Source organism: Leptonotus elevatus, chromosome 15 (genome assembly GCF_054856555.1).
Source record: "Leptonotus elevatus isolate MCC_2025b chromosome 15, RoL_Lele_1.0, whole genome shotgun sequence".
NCBI lineage: Eukaryota > Metazoa > Chordata > Actinopteri > Syngnathiformes > Syngnathidae > Leptonotus > Leptonotus elevatus.
Genome location: NC_141253.1, coordinates 15,000,789 through 15,027,812, shown reverse-complemented (window position 1 = coordinate 15,027,812; position 27,024 = coordinate 15,000,789). Strand labels below are relative to the sequence as shown.

The following is a 27,024-nucleotide window of genomic DNA, read 5'->3' as shown; positions in this document are numbered from 1 at the left end:
CTGTTCAAACATGAAACAGACTGCAACCTGTTTGTTAAATTGAGTGGCTCAGTTATAAGCCTGAATTTTCAGATAAATAAATACATCTTCATACAAATGTTACAGTGTACATGTTAAGTTGACTGATTAGTATTTTCTAAATTTGAGTAAAAATAAATAAATCGCAATAATCAATTTATAGATTCGTATCTGGATTAATCGGTATTGAATCGAATCGTGACCTATGAATCGTGATACAAATTGAATCGCCAGGTACTAGGCAATTCACACCCCTAATATATATATGTATATATATATATATATGGAGAGAGAGAGAGAGAGAGAGAGAGAGAGAGAGAGAGAGAGAGACTGAATGCTGTTTCTCCCTTCTTTGGTTGTTTGTGTTGTGATGTCGTTGGTGTGTATTTGATGGATGTCAAACTTCATGTGTCTACCTGTGAGGGTGGGCGGGGAGCCCACTGGAGTCGAGGGATTGGACGAGTAGCTGTTGTTTGTGTGGTCTGGGGAGTAGATCTGAAGAAACAAAAATATACAAGAAAAGGGACTCAGGTGGCTTGTAAAACCTGGAAAGAATAATTAATTGTGATATATGTTTTTAATAATATTATAATGTTAATGAGAGACTAAACAGGTCTGTCATAGGCGTGTGTGTTTTTGTGCTGTACTTACCGATGCAAGTGCTTTTCCTAAGGCGTCTCCTGTCTGAGAGCTAGTGGATGCTGCACTCTGTGCTCGGTTAGCTGTGACACATACACATGCACGCAAACACGCACACATATGAACAGGGGAGGGAGAAGGATGTAGTCTTGCAAAAAGGGATGCTACTACATTCAAACTACAAATTCTTGCAACATTCCTTGTAGTACATGAAAAAGATACATTTGCAATTGACAGGACAGCAAAACCAGAAAGGTTGTTGTCATAAGAACTGAGTCTAATTTTGCACATAATCATGCACTGAATTTGGTCAAAACCTCATTTTTGAGTTTCCCTAAGACAAATTTATTGGAAAAAATGTGGATTGGTACGAAAGTGTGGTGTAAACAGTTTTAAATGTCGTTTGACCGTAATGCTAAGTCATTTCAAATGTATGGGTAAAATGTAGACTAAACGCTGAAAACATAACATTTTGTATGCGAAAGTAAATACCTTGTGTCATTATGGGAAAAAATGCTATGTTTTTAGTATCTGGCCTAAATTTTACCAATACGTTTGAACGATTTTATTAAAACATTCGAGCAACTTGATCAAAATGTTCGAATAACTTTACCAAAACATTTGAACAACTTTACCAAGACCTTCAAATGGCTTTATCGAAACATTTGAACGACTCTGTAGCAGGCCCAGTCAAAACTGTTTACTCCACATCGGCAGTCCCAAGCTTCGGTAGATTGGTAATTAGTAATCAAATCGAATTATGCTACACATCCAACAAAAGTGCACTTTCCAAACTTGAATCAACCACATTTGTGTGTCACACACAACATACAATTCGAATAATCAACCCTTGCCAATTTGCCATTCAACTATTTATTTATTTTTATTCTCAAAAACTTGGTTTAGGTATAATAGGTCGCTTGTTGTGGTTTTGGGGTACTTCCCTATCCAAAAGCCGCATGGGAAGTCAGTGAGTAAACCGGATGTAATAAAAGGTATGCAAAGGAGAAGGACTTAAAATATTAACATATCCCAACCGTAATTTTTGAGGAATGGTACTTTTTTTTAAAAATATATATACAACAGATCCTCAACATACGCATTAACAGTACAGTATGCGTGCTTCTGCAGTAAACAAGCTCCCCACAGTTTACAGTGAGAATTAACAAAAAATAGACCTTTAACTTGTTTTTTAAACGTTCTTTGAAATGAAACGTACAACATATAAAATGTATGAACAGAATGTTTGTTTTTTGACTATATATTGCTTGTCTGTACTATGTTATTAAAAAAACATACATAACATACACATCAAACAAGAAATGCGCTTGAATCTACTAAATAATATTAATAATGCATGTACAAGTCTGTGTATGGGTGAAGTGCAGACATATCATAAAACATATTAACAAAACAAATTGACTTAAGCACTACTTTACATCTTGTCTTTAATACAAATACTTCAAAATTGAGCTTTGTTGAAAAACAATCTTATGTCCATGACTTACTTACTCCACGAGGCTACTTTTTTCTTTACACACACACACACACACACACACGCCCACACACACACACACACGCACGCACGCACACCCACACGTTAGTAAGTTTCCCTCATTAGGAATTTAGGAAGTAGCAACATGATTGAGGAGCAAAAAAGCAGACGAGTAATGAAAATAATGCGTTGGTGTTGAGTGGTAGAAGGTAAAAAAAAAAACTTTTTCCATATCCTGGTGTAAGTAAGGAACACTTAATTTCACTCGACTGGACAGATATACTCCGTGAATGGACTGAGGAGGAGGAGGACGCGCTCCTGTTCGTCTGCAGGAGAGGAGGGGTCGAAGTGGATCAAACCATTTTCAATCTAATGGGGGGGTGTACTGTATTTTTGTTGCTTAAATGTGACTTTTAAACTCTATGGTTTATATATATTATAGCTATAAGTTTCTAGCTTGTGAAAAAGAACACACAGTAAAAAAAATAAATATATATATATATATATATACAGTATACTCTAAAATGTTGGGGGTGCTTTGGTTGCTATTGTACTGAAGCACCCCCCAAAATGGGCTAAATGCGAGTTGGGTAAGAGCCATTTTTTTTCTCTCCCAAGAGTAATGTTTTAAAAGTGAGTTTGAAATATTATTAAAACATTTGGGATCATATCTAAACAATCAATAAAGACAATTGTAAAATATTTTAGTGGGATAAATAGAACAGCTCTGAATTGATGAAAATCTAGGATGAAATCATGACACATCAGTTGTTACCTCACACATCGATACAGTCTCATCCGTGGAATATTTGTTTGTGGTTATTTATAAATGTGACCCACCCATTATTTTGGGCAAGGTTCGGTGAACATGGCCACTAGTTAAACCAGCACACCACTGCAGTAGTCTCTGCTGCTTGTGTACGTCATAGCATAACCCAGGACGAATGTACAAATTGTTTGTCTGCCATTTTTCCTATAAAATCAATCCACTAGAAATGTCAAATCAACTTGATATTTGCCTGTGTGTATATTCCTTCTGAGTATCTTTAAAGTAAGTATTTAATGTATCTGATCATTGGTAGTGCATTTGAGTCGAGATGCATATTGCAACGGCACAGACCCGAGACCCAAACATCGATAATTGGCAAACTTTTGCTGTTTGTGGAGGGGTCTCGGTCCCTAACCCTCGCAAATAGCGAGGATTTACTGTACAACCAAATCTGTTTCACACACTTGCAGTGTGCTGATGCCAAAGAGGAAGGATGTGACCTCAATGTACCAGATGAACTTCCACTCACAAACACACACACACACACACACACACACACACACACACACACACACACACACACACACACACACACACACACACACACACACACACACACACACACACACACACACACACACACACACACACACACACACACACACACACACACACACACACACACAGGCAGACAGAGTCTGACATGCTCACAACTCATATCTCCTGATAGCAGATCCCAGATGGAAAGTTTACGCTCATACACACAAGTTAGACATCGGCTCACACACAATCGCATAAAAAGAAAGAAAAAAAAATGCATATCATGGCAAACGAATGCATTAAAGAGATTGGCAGGACTGGATTTCCTTCAGTGGTTACAAACTAAGAGAAGACATATTAGGAGAGTGAGACAGGAAGAAAGAGCGAAAGGAAGCAGCATATGTTTTGGGGTTAAGCCTGTCTCACTCATGCCACACTACTGGCCTATTAAAGCATCCAAGAGATTACCACCGTAAACCTCACACATGAACTCCGATCTGGACTTGATGCAAAATCTAGAACATATGCAGGGGGACATCTTTTTTTCATAAGTGAGAGATCATAGCCACAAAGGAGGAGATGAAAATGGCATTTTTCTGTCTGCCTACCTGATCTCTTCAAAGAGAAACGGGAATTCGAACTCTATTTCCTGCCTGTATGTTTTATTTTATAATAAAATAACATAAATCCGTTTGACATGACATAATTGAATGATTTTGAAGTATCATAAATATTTTAACTCTCTGTGGCTTACTCTATGAAAAAACACTCCAAAAAAACAACAAGTTATCGTTCCCAACACAGGAATGATGTTCACATTTGACTTTTTAGCCAATGTTTTTAGGCCCTGTGACTACTAATATTTTATTCCGCTTAATTTCTGTGTGCATCATTTCTCTGTCTTTCCACATGTTTCCTTCCAAATCACTCACAGTGAGCTATGCATGTGTGTGCGTGCGTGCACACACGCAATAACTTTCTGGAATGTTGCAGATGTCTTTCCATGAAAACAAACTTTAAATCTGTTTCTTATTGCTTTCCTATTTGTTCTATTGGACTCAAAGCAATGGGCCCATATGGCATGTTGTGCATATACATGTGTGCATGTGTGTGTCGATGTCAAGGTGGAGACAAAATCGTATTTGCTGTTTCCTGAAACTCAATTGGCGTTTATGTGTCCATGTCATGATAAAAGCAATCCATGCAAATATTGATTTATTTTTCTATGTTTTTACTTACTAAATCTATGCTCCCAATGATTGTTATTGGAATGGGATATTTTCACATAACACTATGATAGCTCTTGTGGCCAATACAGTTCACCATTTGAACTGAAAATGTCAACGCCACAATCTTCAGTCATGATATGTGTATTGTCACATTGTCACATTTGTTTTTCTTTGTGCCACTGTCCGTCTCGTTTTATTGTGTCCACCTGTGCTTCTCAACCCGGTCCCTTATGTCATCCAATCAGCGCCCTTTGTCATGCGTGTCTTGTCCAGGTGTCTCTCGTTGTCTCGTCAATTTGTTTGTGTTCATGCTTCATTCGAGAAAGGTCGGAAGTCAGACATGGAACACTTAGAATCTCCCAGTTCCGTTTGAAGTGAATGTAGACAACAAAGATGGCTGATTACGATAAATTGTTTTGTTGTTCTGGTTAACACAGTCAGTCGAAATCACGTTGGGTTACGTAAAGTAACCTTTTTTCGAAAACTCAATTAGTGTTATAATAAATAAATAGATAAATCGGTTTATAATCGTGTAAATTATGCTTTGCCATTTACTGTCTTTGCCATTGTTGAATAACGTGAGATTTAAACCGGTCGCGGTCCTTTTTTTCCCGATTTCGCAACTCTGATTTTTGAGTTTAAAGGGGCGTTCCTGTGCATACTATCTGGTATGGAGTTGTAAAAGTCCGACTTCCCAGTTTCCTCAAATGCAGCATTAGTTCCCTGCTTTCATTCCGTCCTTGTCGTTTCATTGTCCTTGTCACGTCTGGTTTCTTGTGTGCTTGTTTATCGTTTTGTACCTAGTCATGTCAAGTCTTCGTCCTAGTGTAGTTACTTTTGTATCCTGTTTTTTCAGACTTTTGTTTATTCATTATTTTTATTATTCCAAGTACCTTGTTTGCCTTCTTGTTATTTTGAAATTAAAGTCATGGTCCGAAGTTTTTCCGTTGCTGTTTGTAAACACAACACTGTCAAAACTGATGCTCAAGGAAGCAGCCAACCAGGGACGAGCGTGAAAGCAACCCACCAATCAGGAACACACGTTCGTACAACCAAATCTGCATATGCAGACAAGACAAGACACAGGACTCAAACTCCTAATGCGTCCGAAAAAACAGTCCACCAATCAGGAGCGTACGTTCGCACAGCAACATTTGCGTATGCCACTGAGAGTCGCTTGCTGGACAGACCAAAACAAATCATTTGGACCATATCTTTAAATAGTTTTTTTTTTTTACTGAGTTAGCATCTCTGCTTTTGGGTCCACCACCAAAGCATAACATCTTCGATAAAAACTCAAGTTGAATTCAACAACATATTTTAAGTTTTGCTCTTGAGAAAACTGACTTTCCTGCATTTCACAATAAAGAAATCAGAGTTTACTAATTGGGCCTCATATTGTCTCCCAACTTAAAGATAGAAGAAAAAAAACAACTCGGCAAATGTTTTTCCTTCCTTTGTTAATTTTGTTGCCATGAATGTCATTACTTTATATTTTAAAGTACTTTCAACTTTATGTTTTAGTTGTTAACTTAAATACACAAAGAACAAAATGCTATATTTCCTGCTTAATAAATGCACCTGATGGGGTCTGCTTATTACATGTATTTGGTACTTCGTATATGTTATTTGTATGTAATTTGAACTTGCTTTGTTATTTTATGGGGACTACAGATGTACACTAGCATGGTGCAGCCATCTTTTTAATGTTACTGCACACAGTTATTTTAATAAACTAAACTCAAACTCATTAGCATATTGCTAACCTATAGCATCCACAAAGGAATTATATTGTTTTATCATTCATATCACTGAACATACAAAGAAACTTAGACCTGTAAGGGGAAGTCTACCCCCAAAAATAAATGTTCTATGCAGCCCCACTAGTGCAAATGTATGATCTTCTTATTAATATTGCATTTGTGGAATATGAGCCAAGCAGCAAAATACACTAGTTTTTGTCCATCTCAGGGGGTGGCCATTTTGCCATTTGTTGTCGACTGAAAATGACCTCAGAGTTGCTCAGGGCTCAGGTAACGAATGTCACATGACTGAACTCAGGAAGCAGAATACCGTGTTTAGACCCGTGGGGGAGCATAGAACATATTGTTGTCAAGGATTATTTTTTTTTTACTTCCTCTGATTTGTTTCTTTGGTGCTTTGAAGGAGGATTTACAAATAAGAAGTACATCTATGATGCTTAATTTGTTCAAGTCCTGAATAACACAGTATTTCAAAACCGATAAAGATTAAGCCACAATTCTGCAGTGTGAGCGATCACGTGCAAAGAAAATGAGCTCCAGCATTGGTTCTTACCCATAATGCTGTCTGTGCCGTTGGTAGGAGCGGTGGAGCAAGAGGCGGTGCTGTAGTGATTGGCCCCGCTCCCGCTGCCCGCTCCTCGGTGGAAGCTGGACATGGGCGGAAGGCTGGAGTTGATGTCTGCTGATGAATGTGCTGGGTAGCTCTGCGCAGAAACATCAAAAAGAAGGCACAGACTCATTTGAATGATTACATGTCAACAGATGTGCTTAGAGCAGGTATGTAAATATGAAGCAAATCGGCAATAGTTTTATGCATTTTTAAGGAAAAATTGGGATATATAGTGGTATCAAACATCCCTATGATAAAATCTGTGATGATTAGATTGGCATCTGAAAAACATGGTAGTTGGAAAGTCAATAAGATCTCGCCTCACCAGTCTATCATGAGGGTGAACCCCGCAGTAGGAGGAGCTCTGGGAGGGGCCATGGGCGGAGTTCGCCCCTCCCAACATGCTGCCGTGGTAACCCTGTTGGCTAATATTGCTGCTACTGCTGCTCCAGGGTTCGCCGCTGTGGTGACCATCTAATAATGAATCAAATAAAAGGGCAAGTGATATACTGTAATAATGGTGAGCTTCTTTTTGGTTTCAGATCAGTTAAAGTAACACATTAAATCATCTGTATACAGAGTGCACAAGAAAAGAAGAATTTGATTTAGGAATTGTTCTTAAATTTAATTGAAGTGTTGATAACAATGATGAACATATGTATTCATAATATAGTCGTAAAATGATATAGCGAGTATTCTGTGGAGTATTCTTCTCTACATTTGTTCTTAAGAATGGTTGTTGAATGAAGGTCACTGTCCCAGCAGATTACATACAATATAATAATCCCCTCCTCTATTTTGACAAAAAAAAAACTCTCCCCTTTCCTGGCCCTGAATGCAAAAAAAGGAATAATATAATTGACATTCTACACTTCTACAGCAGGCATGATGTGGTTTGACTCTTGTTCATTGATACCAAATATGTTTTGGCCACATAGCAAAATCTGCCCCTCACGCAATTTAACTATTTTGTGGAATTGTCGATAAACATATCAGTGAATCTAACCCCCTACTTTTCATCTTTTAGAAAAAAACAAAACAAAACAAATTGCATATATTTCTGGTTGACACAATACAAATACATATATTTAGTTTTACCTAGCACACAACTTCTCATCTAACATTTTCCATTCTTGTGGAGATGGCAAATTCAAGCACATTTCAAGTAAAAACAAAACAAAACCCAAACAACAATTGTATTTTTTTTAATATGACGCTCCATTTTTTTGTTCTACAGTGAGCGTACCTGGCATAAAGAATGAGCTTGGGAAACCAGCACTGGTTGGTTTGGAGTTGGGATAGCCCGGTGAATCCCTGTTGTAGTCGGCTGTGCTGGCAGATGGAGCGTATACCTGCAACAACAACACACAAACATCTTAGAAATAATCACTGTCACTCGGACAGTATGTCCTTTCTATTGGGTGACGCCACTTGATTGATGCTTGACTGGCACATCAATAAATACACTTGTTCCTAAAGGGGCGCTTAATGTTACACGTTTTCTAGGGCCTGAGCCTGAGATCTTTATCCAAAGTCTATCAAAGCAGCCATCCATCAATTTTCCACACCACTTATCTTGTTCAGCATTACGGAGAGAAGCCTAATGCCAAGTGACTTTAGGGTGAAAGGTGGATTACAACTTGGACTTGTCACAAGGCAATCACATGCCAGCACAAAGACGGGTGACCAATCACACACAGTGAGAAGTATAATTTCCCAATTTCAGAAACTGACTAGATAGGATAAAGTGCACCTTTTGCAGTTGTTCTTAATAGGGATAGGTAGCAGATGTGAATGCATAAATACATGCTGGGATGTAGTACGATACAACAGCTTTGATGTAATATTTTCTGACGCTATTTTCTTTTATGGAAGCATGGAACTGCCAATATGGAGTAAACAGTTCTGACTTGGCTAAGTCATTTAAACGTACCGCATGCAAAATTCATGGCTTTACAAAAAAAAACGTTTTTAGCATTTGGCCTACATTTGACCAATATGTTCAAATGACTTAACTATAACGTTCAAACATTCCATTGTGCTTTTTTTCCACATTAGGAAAGAAAAAGTGGTATTTACAAAGAATATTACATGTAAATATAGAGTAGTTATTATAATGATGAATGCAGGTAGTCTTCAAGTTACAAATGTTCGACTTACGAAGGTAAAATGCCGTTGTGTGCTTGCAAGTTCATTAACGTGCCACATAATACACTACGGTATTGTAGTTCCCCGTTCTGCCAATCTCCATGGAAACAACCTTTGCCATAATCAATAAGTTAGACAGTGGTGAGAAGATGGCTAATGTTGCACTTCCGTCTCAGTAGTCTCACTTGAACTCTCCACTCAATAATAACTCCGCCATCTACCTCTTCTTCCTCCACCACCATCTATGTAAGTGTTTTTGTTTTCATTTTTATTATGGTATAGTACAATGTATAAAAGAAACTTTAGAAATTATTTTTTAAATTAAATTTATGAATAGAGAGTACAATGTATGTTTGTACAGTATATGCTGTATATATTTAAATTAATTTATTATTATTACTTTTAGTTTTAATTTAATCAAATTTAATTTTAAAACAAAATTGAATGTGTCTCAACTTACAAACAGCCTCTCGGAACACATTGTGTTCTTAAGTTGAGGACTACCTGTTTATAATGATATCCAATTGTGTAATCGCAAAAATGCGTGTAACGGTTTCATTGCTCTATCAATACACATTTCAAATATACATGTATAAATAACATTATAGTGATGTAAATATTCTGTGGAGTCTTCTTGAGAAAATATACATTGGTGAATGCCTCATTCTTCTTGGAAAGCAAAAGCGGGACAAATGTTTATATCTGCGGAGCCTGTTGGACTGAACATTATTGTCTTGTGTTTAACTTATAGTTTGCCTCCAAATTCTTGTGAGAATAACCATTCACTTGACCTCGCTGACCTAGCCATTAGTTGTGACTAAAACGGTGTTTAACAAAGAGTCATAACACGTTTTCTGTCCTCCTCTTACTCGAGCCTGGTTTGATGTGCAAATGAGGAACAAAGCGGTGATTTTCTTCTCAGAGGGGGAGCAGCAGAAGCATGGCAGTCTTGCACCAAAAATTCAGTCAAATGTGAGACTCCATGCCGAGGTAGAGGCCTGTTATCACTCAAGGCAGGTGACGTTCTTCCCCACTAACACGGCGGCCACATGAGAAGACGAAGGGGGCTCCCTATTACATTCCTCTGCTTGTGCGTGTTTGCAAGTGCGTGCGTGTACGTATATAGCGTGCAAACACTCAGCCATGACACGGGCTCGTGCCGAATGACGCAAGACCTGGAACAACTGTTAGAAGTCTCCCCACCATCTCTCACAACACTTATTTCCTATAAAAGAAATACATGGTTGCTAATATTTGAACTTTTGAGTGCTTGCATGTGAATACAAAACAAATGGGCGACAGATGCAACAATGAAACACAGACAGATGACCTAAAGATGAAAAAACAAACACTTGGGGGCACTACAAAAGTGTCTTGCCTTCCGGAAAATGACTATTAAAAACAGCAGTCGCTTACAAATAAAACCAACCAATATCTTTTCATATTAAGAATCCGGCTTATTGTTCATGCTAAACGTCTTGCTTTTATTGCTGCAAGGGAGAACTGCTCTCATTTTATTTTAATTAGCTATGTGCACAATGTCTAAAGGACAAACGATCCGAATGGAGGCATACGACAGCCAGACGCGCACAGGTGTGTGAATGGATGAACACAAACGGCTCCATTGAGTTATTAATATGTGATTTCATTATGTGGTGCTGCGTCAGAAGCCTCTAGAGATGAAATTTGAAACATAAGCCCCTCTGATGGAAGCAAAGGAACAAAGTGAGGATTAGTACGACCCTGACACCTAATATAACAAGCTTTAATCATGGGTCAAGCATGGCCTTGACACATCGAGGTATTGCCAGCAAGCAAGGGAAAGAAAGGAATGTCAAAACGTTGCTTCCATTTCGGGTTTTAAAAATCGGAATAAACGCCTAAGAGATTGAAATAATAATAATAATAATAATAATAATAATAATAATAATAATAATAATAATAATAATAATAATAATAATAATAATAATAATAATAATAATAATAATAATTCAGTTGTGGATTTGATGTCACACGAGTTGAAAGCAAAAAAAAAAGGGTTCTGCTGTCGGCCAGGGTATGGGCGAGGGATCCTGGATGTAAAAGTAATGCTACATTCACACTGTAGATCAGATTTTTTTGCCCAAATGCGACCTGTATCAGATTTTTTTTTTTATGTCAGTCTGAAGAACTCAAATCCGACTTTTTTCATATCCTAACTGGGTCACTTTCATGTTTGGTCCTAGATCGGATACGTATCCGATTTCTTGCAATGCTACCTCAGTTTGAACCGCCAGGTCGCATATATCCGACCTCTACGTAATCAAAAGTCCAAAATGCGCTCCGCAAGAGTGGGGGTACTACTTGGGAGACGTACGTGAATCGGCAAAGTTGTTTTAAGTAACAGTTGTGACTATATTTGACTTTAATTTAACCTCACTTGAAACATGAAGCATTTATGGTGATATTAGTAATGTAACCACGCAGACGGCTCATTTATTACGCGCGGCAATGACGTGACATCATTGTTAGGAGAGGTTGGAGCGAGTAGTGACGGGAGTGTTAAGCAAAAGAGCCGAGTGCTGTTGCGTTATTGACATCAGCTTTCTTTGCCCTCAACTCTTCACTTTTAACATGCGGGATGGAAGTGAGCAGGAAATTCAACTCCCGTTCAGTGCGTCAAACAAAATAGCTTGGAAAAAAATGAGGAGCTCAAAAAGGCTCGCTTCATTTTCATAAAATATTACTTCTTCCTCCTCACGGATCACTCCTCTGTAATTATGAGATGGTAAAAATATGAGCCCCGACGACGGACTTATAAAAGTCCCTGGCCCTGACACGCTGGACCATATGTATTTACTTCCATAATCACAACGTTGTGAGTGACATTTTATCTTCTGCGCATGCGTGTCACTTTGCGGACACATTACGTTCACACAGCAGACAGACTGAGGTCGCAATTAAAAAATCAAATTTCACCCACAAATCGGAATTGAGCATTAAGACCTGCAGTGTGAAAGTTATTTTAAACTAAAGTAGTTTGACACGGCTGCGTTAGCGTGTCGGCTGCATACAGTCTTTGTACTCTCGGATGTTTTCAAGAAAGTGAATATGAGGCTTGGTAAAGCGCTTTGGACAATATATTGTGTAGATAAAGCGCTATGTAAGTATACTCCATTTACCAATAAGAGCAAATCAGGTACATTGTTTCAACTGCAGTGGACCTGAGAAAGTGAACCACATGTGTGAAGGCACCCTTAAGACAAAAGCCATTAAATCATCCTAAAAAAAATACATGGATAAAGAGTGCTGGGAGAGCTTCTGCTGAATTTTTCGTTTCCAACAATCAGGCACACACACACAAACGCAGGCACACACGTCTGTAGTTGAGATTAGAGCTGAACTTGGATCCCCTCAAACCCACTCCCCCTCTTCTCCTTTGAGAACTGAACGCTCTGATCATAAAACCACATTTATTGACATAAACGGCATTGGAAAAAAACACACACAGAGAGACATGTTTTTCCTGTGTTTAAAGAATTTGAATTTATGTCCCAGAGACATATTTTCCCATTGAATATGTTGTTTCAACTGGTGACGAAAGGATGTGATTTGTGTGTGTTGAGTTGGACATACAGAAACAGGTGCAGAGTTTGTTCAAGTATAAAGAATGCAAAGGGACCCAATAACAGGCTCTTTTCCAGCACACACAAACACACACACACACACACACACACACACACACACACACACACACACACACACACACACACACACACACATCACATCCGTATTAGTATTCCCACAGTAAGCTGATTCGATGCCAAGACAGAAAGCTCTTAATAGTGTTGTCACTTATTTCACAACTGCAAAACTTAAGACGTCAAGATTTTTTTTTATAAGAAATCTGAAACCTCATTGGTAGCCTGTCAAAACGACAATAATAGAAATGTAAATTTTTTTAACACCAACCATCACTCTTAAAGGCATAAATATTCTGTAACATGTTTTACATTCAAATTCAGTATGTCAAAATGTCAGAGAGCAAATGGTGAGTTCATGAATCCAGTGTGATGAGAGCACTTGAATTCTATTTAGTAAATTAGGGAACAAACAGCACATTAAAACTGCACAACATTTTTACAAGCAGTGACACATTTAAAAAAAAATGCATTTAACTACTTCTCTATACATTCTATATTTCACATTTTAAAAATCTTAGTTCAGTGGCACCAGTACCAAGGTTCTATTCAATTATAATTACAAAGTAATTCAAATCAACCAAAAGGTAAAACGTCAACAACAACAACAAAAAATAATTAAAATTAGTTTGAGTCCTGAAGGCAGAAACCAACCATTAGTCCATCCATTTTCTAACCCTTCAACCACCCCATAACATAAAAATCCAATTGCCTTCCTGAGAAGCTACACAGACTGTGACTATTTATTTATCTATTTAGTTTAGTTTTATTTAGCTATACAATACTTTTTTTTTTTTTACTTAAAGACACATTTAAAAAAAGCAAAAACTATTACTAAAACTAATAAAAACTCAACTAAAACAAATCATTTCTGAAAAACAAGCTCTGATAACTAATTAAAACAAACTATATTTAAAAAACAAACAACAAAAATAAATAAACACTAGCTATAATGAAAATAAAACAAAAAACTATTATGACACGGTTTCACACAATGACCTGAGAAAAGGCACACAAAAAATCAACTTCAATAAGCAATGTGAAAAAGGCGAATGAAAGCAGCAATTTGAACAAAAACTACAACCAACTGCTGATCCACCTGGACAAAGCAGTCTTTTCAATATGGCTGGCATTGGGCCATTGGTAAATCACAATTTGGCAAATTTATTATTTAAAAAAAATCTATACTTTTGATCAGTCCACACGTGGGTGTCATCTTTACGAATTATTGACCAATATAAAGTGTTGAAAATGGCTCGTTCTCTTTGATGACGCAATGTTAATGATTGAAAAAAACTGACGGCAACGATATGTGACATGTAGGAAGTGAAGACTCAACAAACAATATAATCGTAAAGTAAATGAAAACTTGGCTACAATAACATCTTGTTCCGCCATTGTAGTTACGACTGTGATGTCACAAACCCAGATGCTTGTCCTGCATTTGAACAGATTACCATTTTCAGCCTTTACTGTGCATGGAAAGTGTTGTTTTCAAAAAACAATCTCCAAAATGTTGTCTTCTGAATGTTCAGAATAACACTTGAATCATATTTTATTCTGTCACGTATAAACAACCTCTTAGAAACAGATCAAAGCAGTAATAGCCGCCGATAGCACTGTACCACAAACCAACCACTGTTGCTTTGACAGCCATATATTGTCCATAATGGACAACATGGACTCATGACAATAGTTCAACCTGTTGCAATCCATGACGAACCAGCAATACAAAGCCTAATAAAAGCCAGTGAAACCCGTGTTCACAGAACATCACAGATTGCATCAAAGCATCGCCCTAGGCAACGGCGGGAGAAAATAAAGACACATTCCACTGAAAACTGATTCCTCATGGGGCTCAGACACACACACCCCGCACACAAGCAGCAACCAGCTGTGTGCTCACTAATCTGAATCACAGGTAAAAGAAACAACAAAAAAAAAAAAACAGTTCCGAGTGATGCCGAAGAGTTTTCAGTACAGTGACTGTCGTGTTTGCATCTTCACAAATTACTATTTTGGTCCAGTTGTTGGAGTACTTTGGAATTATTTTACTGTAACATTAACAATAAATCATGAGACATCATTGGGAATCAGAAGATATGTGAAAAGACTCATGCTTTCCGTTATGTAAGACATCATAACTAACTGGATATGTAATGGAAATATGATCAGATATGAATATCACAGTACAGTATAAGGACTGGTGACACATTGTACATGATTCTTTTGACAGCGACGGCAATGCATTTTGTCCCACAGGGATGTCATTGAGGAAAATAAATAAATAAATAAATAAACTAAATAAATAAATAAACTAAATATTGACTTTTGTTTCTTGTTTGACATTTTCTTTCAGTATTATCTCCAAATGTGTGGAGGACCACTTTGGCCTCTTCTTCTACCTTTGTCTTTATCGATGACCGTATTTTCCGGACCATAAGTCGCTCCGAAGTATAAGTCGCACCAGGCCAAAAATGCATAATTAGGTAGAAAAAAAACATACATAAGTTGCACTGGAGTATAAGTCGCATTTTTTGCGGGTAATTTATTTTACAAACTACCAAAAATAGACCTTACGTCATCTTGGAAGACAAGTTATAACATTAATAAAAGAATAGAGAACAGGCTGACGAGGTGTAAGATACGCTAACACAATGAAGGTTCACTACTTACAGCTTGCGGTCTGCAGAATATGATTTTCTTTTGAGGGGCATTTGTGTTCAGTTGTTCTCAGTTGTCTTTGTCAGCTAACATTTACTGCTTACATTTTTAATTGTTAAGAAGTAGGAGATATCAGTGCTGAAGGTGAGAGTGCCCTCTTGTGGCCATCTGTGAAATGATATACCCATATATTTTTTTCATGTCTTAGCCACTCTGGAGTATAAGTCGCAGGAACAGCCAACTTATGGAAAAAAGTGTGACCTATATTACGGTAGTACTTGCCAAATAGTAGAACATGTTAAGAATGAAATATTAAGGTATTCATTAGGGGTGAGATGATTTGATACGGTTTTCGATATGTGGGGTGTAAAACAATTCAAGGACTGTTCAATAAGAAAGTTCAGCTCAGTGTGATTCCCGAATTCAATTCAATTCAGTTTGAAAATGTATGACGCAATGACTTTTTGGTCATCATTTTACATACTGTACATTTGAATGAATTAGTCTGTACTGTAAATGTACCATTTCCTAAATCTAAGATATATATCTCCAATAAAAGACAATTCAATAAATGTCTCGATATATTTCTAAGTGGAACAATTCCATTTTGTTCAATTCAATGTTGTTGCATCTTTTAAATCAAAAAGCAATTTTCTGGTTCAAAGCGTTTTTTGTTACACTTATAATCTGTTCAAACAGGACGAGTGCTGCTTTCTGGACTGCTGGGAATTTAAACATCGCTCACTTGGAACAAGTTTAGCATTTCAGCAGACAATAATGACAAAACTTGTCTCATGACCTCATAAGGACAATTATAGCATTGGAGATATTTGATTATGCTGAGAAAAAAATAGTAGATTGGCAGTAATACATTTCCATTTTATTGGTAGTGAGCTCTCACTTTACTTGTTCTTCTAAATCTTACCAAATTATTTGACACAGAGTTACATAATGTTCATTCACATAGTGATAAATACTGATATCCAGTAACAGATTATTAGGGATGCGTGATTTTATGACCGTTTGACAATCAGGAACTAGAAAAATTTAAAATTGCCATTAATTTCATGCAAATTTAAGGAGAAATGCAATATTGGGATATACAGGTCTTTCTTTTAAATTATTTCTGTTTTTTGGGGAGGAAATTATATGTATCAAAAGTACTAGTGGAATATGTATTTGGTATTGGTATCAGAGACTCATACTCATACTGGTATCGTTCTGAAAATAAAATAAAATAAAATAAAATAAATAAATAAAATACAAATTATATATATATATAATTTGTATTTATATATATATATATATATATATATATATATATATATATATATATATATATATATATATATATATATATATATATATATATATATATCGAACATTCTTTGATTGGCATTCCAGTGCATGTTGCCTAGTTGGAGGCCTGAACATTTTGATCTTTCATGTTTTCAGGAATGCAGCATTGTTATCAATTAAAAAAAATGTTTTTTCAAGTCTAGAAAATATTGCAAGTGCATGTTTGCACTGCCTTACATGATCTCATTCGTCAGCTTGTGCTTAAAACAACTCACATCTCTTTCTGAATTCAATCGTTCTGCTCTCTTTGGAGCTCAAATCTTGTTGTCTTAAACACAGGAAATAAACATAAAAAAAAATAACTTAGTTAAACATACATTACCACAGCCAGCACACTGCATGTAAATCAGACAGATTTTCCTTATAACCATCTCACTCGCTGACAAACAGACACACACTTACACACACATAGTTTACCACACTTCATTCAAAGCAGATGTGCTGGAATGTGAACACTCAAAGGAGCAGTCACGAAACCTCTTGACAGACACACACACACACACACACACACACACACACACACACACACACACACACACACACACACACACACACACGTACACAAACACAAAACAACACGCACACACACAGCCCGCTGCACCTGTGCCGATCCATTTTTTTCTCTTTGTTTCCCTCTCTGCATCCTCCTGCCTTCTCATTCCTAAATGGCTACGTTCGCTTTCATCCCTCACAAACATTTCAGCACCACAGGGTACAAACAGTGGCCGGTTCCAGACAGAAGTGTATTAGTTTAACGTACAATTGCTTGTATCATTTTTTTTCAGTTGTCTCGAGTATCTCGAGACACTGACCTGACCTATCTGTCTACCTGTCTGATTCAACCCCCCCCCCCCCCCCCCTGCCATAATTCTGCACTCAGATCCAGACCTGAGGCAGACGTGGTTAAGTGACTCAAACATGCCGCAGACAGATCAAACATATTTTAGGGGGGGCTTTCTGTTTTTTGGATGTATTTTTATAGAGGAGATCTGAGCCGTGGTCTCGGAGCCCTCTGAAGGTTAATTATGTCTCTGATTCAAAACACATGGAAGGAAAAATTGTGTGCATGCGCGTGTGCGTATGCGCACGTGTTTGTGAGAAAGCGGAAGGAAATCCCACCGAGCCGAGCCCTTTATTCTACCAACCTGCAATTGGGCTAATGTGAAGCAGATGTACGCACACACACACTCATTCATTTTGAGCATGGCTGCCTAATTGAGTCCATATGAAGAAGTCCAGAATGAGGAAGATTTTGGAAAGGAAAAAAAACAAAAACACAAAGCACAACAGCAGAGAAACATTAAAGAGCAATGAAATCAATTCAAAAAATCTTCAAATGTGAAAAAGGAGATATTAGTCAAATATTAGGTGACAGATAATTAAACAGGACAGGAAGCAATCAAATACATTGAGGGGTAAAGACGAAAAACACGCTCGTACACACACACACATCTGTAAAAAATACGTGTGAGTAATTGAAAACATGCGTAACCTTCTCACAAACACACACTTGCACGCGCACACACACACTCGTTCTATCCCCCTCTTCCTCTCTCCTCGTGGAGCTTTGGCTTCCTGTGGATTGATTAGAGCCCCCTATGTGAAGATAAGTGGACTCAGCATGTCTATGTATGTGTGTGTGTGTGCGTGTGTACGTGTGTGCTTTCTAAGCGTTCGGCACCTGTGACTGAAGGGGGGCGAGTTAGACAGAAAACAGTAGGGGGGCAACAGAGCAAGAGCAAAGGAGAAAGGTGTGATACGCAAGTGAGAGTGAGCTAAGGAAAGCTGACGACGTCACAATCTGTGTGTGTGTGTGTGTGTGTGTGTGTGTATGTGTGTATATATATATATATATATATATATATATATATATATATATATATATATATATATATATATATATATATATATATATATATATATATATATATATATATATATATATATATATTTATATAGTGCTGTCAAGTGATTGCATTATATATATATATAAAATAACAAATTACAAATATTTGATCGAGGCACATGCAGACAGATTGCGGCCGTCACATGTGCAGCCGACTATCCGCAAGTGCGATCTTGCAGTTTACCTGGATAAACGCACTTTACACGTGCCAATCTCATCTCTCGGGCCACAGCGACTCGATATCTGCTTTCGCAATGTCAAGCATATGTGTACTTACACCGCCTGATTTTAATGGGAAGGAGGGGAGCCACTTTGATTGGCCAGGAGTCGGCCGCATTCCATCTCACAATGCAAATGCTCCCATAAGTCCAATTCTACTAAAGTCTAGGAAAATATCAAAAGAAAGAAAACGCCACCAATGCGCACAGTTAAACAGCACTTTGCACGAGACTTCAGCTGGGCACAAAAATAGGGCCCTGTTTGCTATCTGGGTTTTTGTATGCGTTTTCTGCGGGTACTCCCGCATTCCAAAGAAATGCGTGTTAGGTTAGGTGTAATTTTAAGTCTGATGGACTGGAATCAGTCCAGGGTCTACTGTCATCTGGGATTTGGTTTCAGATCACCCGTGACCTAAAATGGATAAATGGAATTTACTTTACTCTTCTAACGTATTCGCAATTTTGACTCATTACCATTCTTAACATGTGACGTTACCTCATCCTTTTAATGGCTAATGAGAAATCACATGGCTCAACTTCCTTATGAGGCGAGCGGCAAACATTTTGACTTCAGGTCATTTTAGCAAATATTGGTTTTCACCCTAAAAAAGGCGAGTTTAAAATAACAAAACCAAATTTTACTTTCAGTGAAAATAGAAATACAAGCAAATTGCTTATTAAGGATCAGAGGTCTTAACCCGCTTCTCTTCACCTTCCCCACTCCTCTTCTTCTCTCTCGTGAGGCAGCAGACTGTTTATCTATTATTTAGTGGTGTTCTCCAGCACCACTAACCTATTTAGCAGCTCCTCTTCCATTCCCTCAAAAGTTATCTGAGTTCACTGTTGAGCTAAGAGTGTAAAGTGCAAAACCCAAAGCCCTTGCTAAGACAAAAGTATTATTTAAGATGAAACAAAGGTTAACTATAAAAGCCCTGCTAGGGTAGGGAATTTAATCCCAATGGAAACAGAAAGCAAAAAGTAGGAGCAGTTGTGGTGTTATATTTTAGCCCATAAATACAATTAAATGAATTCAAGATGGCGTTTTCTCTTGCCAACTTCCACAACATCAAAGATTCAGACAGTCAGTGACGTTGCAGCGTTTAAAATGACCACTAATTACACACATCAGCTCTGGGAGTGTGTGTGCTTTCAGCTGCTTTCTCTATATGTACTGTGGACGTGGATGATACTAATCTATGCTGATGGATGACTTTGTACTCAGAACCTGTTATTCCAAGAATTTCAAAAACTATAACACAGTATGGTTGTATAACACCGAAAAATATATGTATCTTTACAACACCATGTTTATAAACATGTATTTCCATTTGCTGCCCGAACTGTTCTCAAAGTAAATACTTCCACTTGAGACCACACCTCCTCCATTCACTTTATTTTGTGGGTGAGTGAAAACAAACAACGGAAGTGGAAAGGCTACCAATGACAACCTTGGATGAAGAACTTAATGATTTGAGTAGATGACTGAAATGAAATGTTGTTCTTTTCAGCATCAAGGCTGATTGATGCACGCAGATTAAGATTTGATGGCCTAATTAGATATTAAACTACACATGACAAATATTTCTATCCATCCTGATTGGATCCCAGGGAGCTGGAGACGATCCAGGTGACTTCAGGTGTAATGTGGACTACACACAGGGCACAGAGTGAGACAGAAATGGACCACAACATCATCAGAGACTCCAGATTAAAGTGAAAACTGAAATGTATTACATTGTTGACACTGAGCTTTGTAGAAGCAGATACAATGAAAACAGCATAGGCCCCAGAATTGAACCCTGTGGAACACCATACATTCCGTTATACATGTGCATTCATATTGCACATATTCATCCAACCATTTCTTTTTTTTTGCTCGACATAGGATGAAGGGATTACAATAACAAATAAATAACACGATGTACCATCACAACAGCCACAAGCAAACTACTTAACCAAGCGCACCAAATTCCCTGCAGCACGGACAGGCCAAGCAATGTAACGTGATCACCTGCAGCCAATGATGGTCAAGAGGTGCGTATTATCATGAATCATTTGAGTCGGATGTGTGTTTTGAACCCCCTGAGACACACTAAACCCCTGGGGTTCGATCAAACCCCGGTTAAGAACCACTGCTGCAGTATCTCTGAAATACATCCACCCATCCATCCATTTAGTTTGTGTGTGTGTGTGTGTGTGTGTGTGTGTGTGTGTGTGTGTGTGTGTGTGTGTGTGTGTGTGTGTGTGTGTGTGTGTGTGTGTGTGTGTGTGTGTGATATCATGGGCTTCCACATCATCTTTCTCAGGAAATTGAGAGGTCTGTTCTCAACACACACACACACGATTACAAAAGTGGGGAATATGGAGGCTCATAGCGAACATAATGTGACTTTATAATACCCCCCTGACACAGGAAATAGCCAGCGGTCTGGGAGCATGTGAGTGTGTGTGTTTGGGAGTGTGTGTTGACGTGAGTGTCTGAGGAGCCAAATACCCATCAGAGGAAGGAAATAACGAATCACACTGTGGCTTCTCAGAGCAGCAAAGGCTTCATTAACTGAACGAGCTCTCCCACAAACATGGCAAAGTTAAAGTTATCTGTATCGGACTGATAGCAGGCCTTATTTCAAGGTATCGGTAGTCGCGATGGTGTGAAGTTAGAAATTAGAAAAATAGAAACTTGCCATTAACTTCATACAATTTTATGGAAAACTGTGATATTGGGATAGACAAGTATTGCTTTAAAATGATTTTAAGTTTTATGTATCAAAAGTACTTTTGGTATCGGTACATGGTATCGGTTTAAAAACATGGCATCGAACATCCATATAAAAATCTATTCAATTTCATAATGGATTAATAGGTTAAATCCAATTTTAGCTGAGCTTCATCGTGCTGTTTTTGCTCCAAATAATAAATATGAACATGTGTATGTGTGTGTGACTGCTTTCCACATCTGTGTGTGCACAAGTGTGTGTCTCTGAATGCCTTCCCCATCTGTGCGGGTGAGTAACGAGGTGGTTTTGCATGTCTGCTGGCACACATGAGAACCTTGCTCAACGTGTGTGTGTGCGTGTGTTTTTTTTTTTACCTGTGTGTGTGAATGCTGCTTTTTGAGCCGGAGAACAAAAACCCTTCTCCACAGGTGACGGCTCTTTACAAGTCTCTTCCATACTCATTTTATTAGGCTCCCATTTTCCTTTCAACCACCAGGACTTTTTTTGGCAAAGAATTCACACAGACGTTTTTTTTCCACTTCTGTTTCACCAATTTCCTTTGATTTAATCACTGCCACATGCTGATGACTGCCAGCAACTGTTAGCAGGAAAATTGCTCAAAAGCACACTCAGACGCACAAAAAGTGAAGTCTACTATACTACATACTCAAGCGACACTACCTGCAAGTGGTTTTATCACTACAGTATTACTATGCTTGATACACACAGATGTGCATCGGGGCTAAAGGAAATGTGTGTTTGTGATGGAGGATCAAGAGTTCAACACGTGTGTGACTGCTCCTTTTAAAATAGCCAACAAGACATCTGGCCCGGTTTGAAGGAATTTTTTCCTCCTTTAGGATCTTGACCTCATAAATAGCCAAATTCAAGTAAGGAAAAGACAATTTGGCCTGGAGCAGACAAGACCACACAGGAAAATTGTGTTTGTGTGACAGTGAGAGAAAAAAAATCTGCAATTAGAAACATTTGAAGTGTGAGGGGTATGTGCTAACCACTTTATCACTGCTGTAAATTAATATTCAGCATAATGCTCAAGGTTACTTAGACATAAAAGCAAGGTAGAAGGTCAAACTTGTGACCATGCGATGAATAAAACTATGCTTCCTGCCTCCCTGACTACTCCGGTATTAAGGTCGAAACGAGACACAGAGATGCGGTGTATTATAGAAGTAACAACACAACATAAATAGCTGCTTTTAGGAGACATTTGCCATGTTAACAGTTACCGAGGCCAAACATGCTAGCAATTATTTTCTTAGGTTAACATACACAGGAAATCGAAAGAGAAACAAACAATGGTTTCTTGTATATTGACAATTTGTTGTATATTGATGGTGACAACTATCTGTACGTTTTTTTTAGTTTTTTTACGCTTTACAAAAAAATAAACATATTCGAAGATGAAAGAAGAAAGTAGAAGTCAGTGTGTGAAATACAAATAAATTAACTTTTCCTACAATGAGTGTCTATAATCCATTTTCTATAGTGCTTTTCCTCACAAGGTCATGCTGAAGTCTATGCCAGCTGACTTTAGGAGAGTGGTGGGGTACACCCTGAACGGGCTGCCGGCCAATTGCAGGGCACACAGAGACAAACAACCATCCACACCTAGGGACAACTTAGAGTGCTCAATGAACCAGACATGCATTTCTTTAGAATGTGGGAGGAGACCAGAGCATCCGGAGAAAAACCACACAGGCACGAGGAGAACATGCAAACTCCACCCCGGAAGACCGAAGCCCGGACTCGATCTCACGTCCGCAGCACTGGGAGGCGTATGAGCTAACAAGTCAACCACCACGCCGGCCTTGTTGTAAAGTCGTTCTGCAGCCGAGTGCATAAATGAATGCTAGCTGTAATGCCTGTTTACCGGAGAAATGCGATGTGAAGACAATGCAGACTGCCCTTGCGCTAAAATATCACTCTTGTCCTTGCTCCGGTGACAATACAAGGTTTGCATCTTCTCCTATATAGATACCCGCCAAAATCCAACAATCTTTACAATATTTACCTGTAATCCACATGTAAAATTTTACATGCCAAAACATAGATGCTGTAAAATTTACAGTATTTTAATTATACAGCAAATTACTGTACTTTGTTTTACCCATAATGCACTGCTGTATACAGTTAATACTGTACAAATAAAAAAACAACAATATGCTGTAATTTTTTACTGTAGATTTTACAGAAATTTGTTACAGTGTGTTCAGTATATAGCAGATATGAAAAGTCTGAACATCCCTGTGGTATAAAAAATGACACTCAGACAAATCATTTCGAACCTTTTTTTTTCATCACTAATGTCACTTATAACCTGTTAATAAGCTCAATAGTTTTTGGAAAATCTTATAAAGATGGGATTTAATAGTAAACAACCAAGGTATGTGGTTGCATAAATGTGTACACCTTCCAAAATTCATGAAAAGACAAGAAGACACTAGTCAGGGTGGCTGACAAGAGGGTGACAGCAATATTGAAGGAGCTACAGGAATTTCGGGCAAGTAATGGCTATTTAGTATATGTGACACCAATCTTCCATCTTCATCACATTTACGAGCTTTGTGGTTGGGTGGCAAGACGACATTTTTCAAAGAAAAACATACAAGCCATGTGCTACATTTTGCAAACCAGACATGAATTCTCACGTGGGAAAATGTATAGTCTGATAAAACAAAGATTAAACTTTCGGCCATAATTCCTAAAAGTATATTTCGTATATATTGGTAATAAACGTGGTCTTCAAGAGAAAACACGCAAAAACAGATTATAAACATTTATAAATGTGTCTAGATGTAAGTATCCGGACATACAACTTTCACGCGTACACATTTTCTTTACTTGGTGGCAATTGGCCTGAAAACAAAATCACAAAACCAGTTGCAAGGCACACAGCCAATGAGACCACTGCTCTCCCCAACAGTTTAAGCTGTCAGAAGCCTGTGGGAGGCAGTGTACACACAAACTCCTACATATGGACACACACGATGTCCTGTAGACTGTCAGTGAGCTATCAGTTTCTTTACTGACAGAATATAATTCGCTACAATAGTTGTCTTATTTTCTTGTAGCAAGACATTCTTCTTTCCGCATACCTTTAAAACATAGCATCATCGTTCTAAAATGGATGCCAAGGCATTTTAATACCATGTGTGAATGCCAGCTCCAAAAGTTTATGTAGTAGAACGTGACCGGTGTCACTGGAGCACCAGGTCGAAAGAACATCGTTGCCAAGGCAACGTGCTGGCAGGCAACTGAACGCAGCCAAATGCTAAGATGGCGGCCGCGACGTCAATTATTGAAGAGACTGCAGAAGGAGAGCAGTGAGCTGTACCCTGAGATGCTGGGTCACAGTGAACCTATTACCATAGTGACGCAGACTGGCAACATGTGCCCGGCTCAAATTCACCATGGCAACATGGCAACCATAGCATTCGCCACACATACCAGATGCCACACACATTAAGATGGCTGCCATATAAACTCCCGATCAAAAATAAATACATAAAAAAAAATAAAAAAAATCACAATCGTGTCTAGAGAAATGAAAGGTTGATTTGGACCAAAAGGAACAACTTGATCATTTCAAAAGCAGTCAGTTGTTCTAATGCTGTACTCAGCACATACTTTATATATATATATATATATATATATATATATATAGAGAGAGAGAGAGAGAGAGAGAGAGAGAGAGAGAGAGAGAGAGAGAGAAAGAGAGACTGCCCGACCGATAAGAGAGAGAGTGACAGAAAGTGAGATGGAAAGTGAGAGACTGAGAGAGAGCAAGAAAGAGGGAGAAAGATAAAGCGAGTGAGACAAAAAGAGAGAGAGACAGAGAGAGAGAGACATGAAAAGACAGACAAGAGTGAGAGCAATAAAGAGTAGTTCTGGGCGATATGGAAAAATTATATAAAATTATGAAATGCAAACAGAAGAGGCACATTGACATATTTTTCACAAATTGCATTCATAAAAAAAAATTCAGACAGAAATTAATACAAAAAAATACAAAATGATGAGCTCTAATGTGCAATGTAATTTTGAGAACATTTATTGTATAGATTTCAAAATCAAAACTCAGGACTGCATTGTGAAAACAACCTTTAGTGATGTTATATATATTCACTTTATTATATCCATTTCTGACTGGCTTATCAATATTAATAAACGTTTAATTCTCCTCCCGGCTGACGTATGTGACGCCGGAACACCGGAACAATCACATCACTTCCTGTTTACCAAAGTGTGTAGCATGAATTTGCTAATTGTGTAGCATTAATTTCTCTCTCCAGATACTCTTTAAATTGCCTGCTATATTGCTGTTCAAAGTTGGACATTCTCCATTTTCCAACAAGACTTTTGTGAAAAGCGTATTTGATCATCCAAACACATTAATGCCATGTCCACGATAACACTAGCCGGTTAGCATAGCAGCTAGCACAGCTTCTCCGTCTTTCTCGCTTGTTAACCACTCCTCGTAATGGCTTCGTGAGAATGTCGGTACTTGCAACTTTTATACGCCGCCATGGAGGCTATCATTACTACCGCTAGGAGCGAAAGCGCAACGTGTTTATGTGCCGTATTAGCCAGCCGAATGCTCGTTGCTATGCTAGTAGAACAGTTCTCATCTCGACTTGAGTACCTGCTTGCCGCTTGTAGGTAACGTAAGCATCCCAGCAAAGCTTTTGGGGCTGCCCCCGCCGTTCAATTTGGGGAAAAACTTAAAAATCTTTGTTTTAATGAGGCTAAAAATGCACGTCGTGTAGACACGCGGACTGCTATGCGAAAACCTCGTGTTAGCCGAAAGGAGCAAAGGAGTACCCAGCATTTTTTTTGGTGTCTTTTTTTCAGTTGTTAATAATTACGGGTTTGCTGTTATTTGCATTTACCCACCTTGTTTTCTATTAATTTTCATTGACTTTAAGTGGTTCAAATAATGTATGTATGGGTGGATGATAGTTGTCACCGTAAGCTTGTAATGTATGACCACACTATGTATCATCATGATTCACGGTTATGTGTTGTTCAGGCTGCCACCGACGGACAGCTGTGTGAAGTAAGCATGCAAATGAATGCTTTTGTCCGTCAAACAAGCGTTCTGTCACTAATTTTGTTTGCTGTAAATGACAAATGCTGATCGACACGATATTAAAAAAATGACACGATAAGAACTTTTTTAGCGTCTTCACGATAATATTGTCATATCGCCCAGCACTAATAGAGAGAGAGACATAGAGAGAGAGACAGA

General features: G+C 38.1%; 1 protein-coding gene across 4 annotated transcripts in view; it reads right to left on the bottom strand.

Annotated features, from left to right (window-relative positions):
- The window catches only part of tcf4 (transcription factor 4), a 183,612-nt gene that overhangs the window by 28,290 nt on the left and 128,298 nt on the right, over positions 1-27,024 (bottom strand). For 3 of the 4 annotated variants that reach the window (XM_086096542.1, XM_086096541.1, XM_086096545.1), the window contains 5 exons: positions 8,310-8,415; positions 7,389-7,537; positions 7,007-7,157; positions 670-740; positions 435-513 (listed from right to left, as the gene is read on the bottom strand). In XM_086096542.1, the coding sequence (XP_085952668.1) occupies positions 435-513; positions 670-740; positions 7,007-7,157; positions 7,389-7,537; positions 8,310-8,415 (556 nt within the window). The remainder of the gene's footprint in view (positions 1-434; positions 514-669; positions 741-7,006; positions 7,158-7,388; positions 7,538-8,309; positions 8,416-27,024) is intronic. The other variant, XM_086096543.1, reaches the window with a different exon arrangement.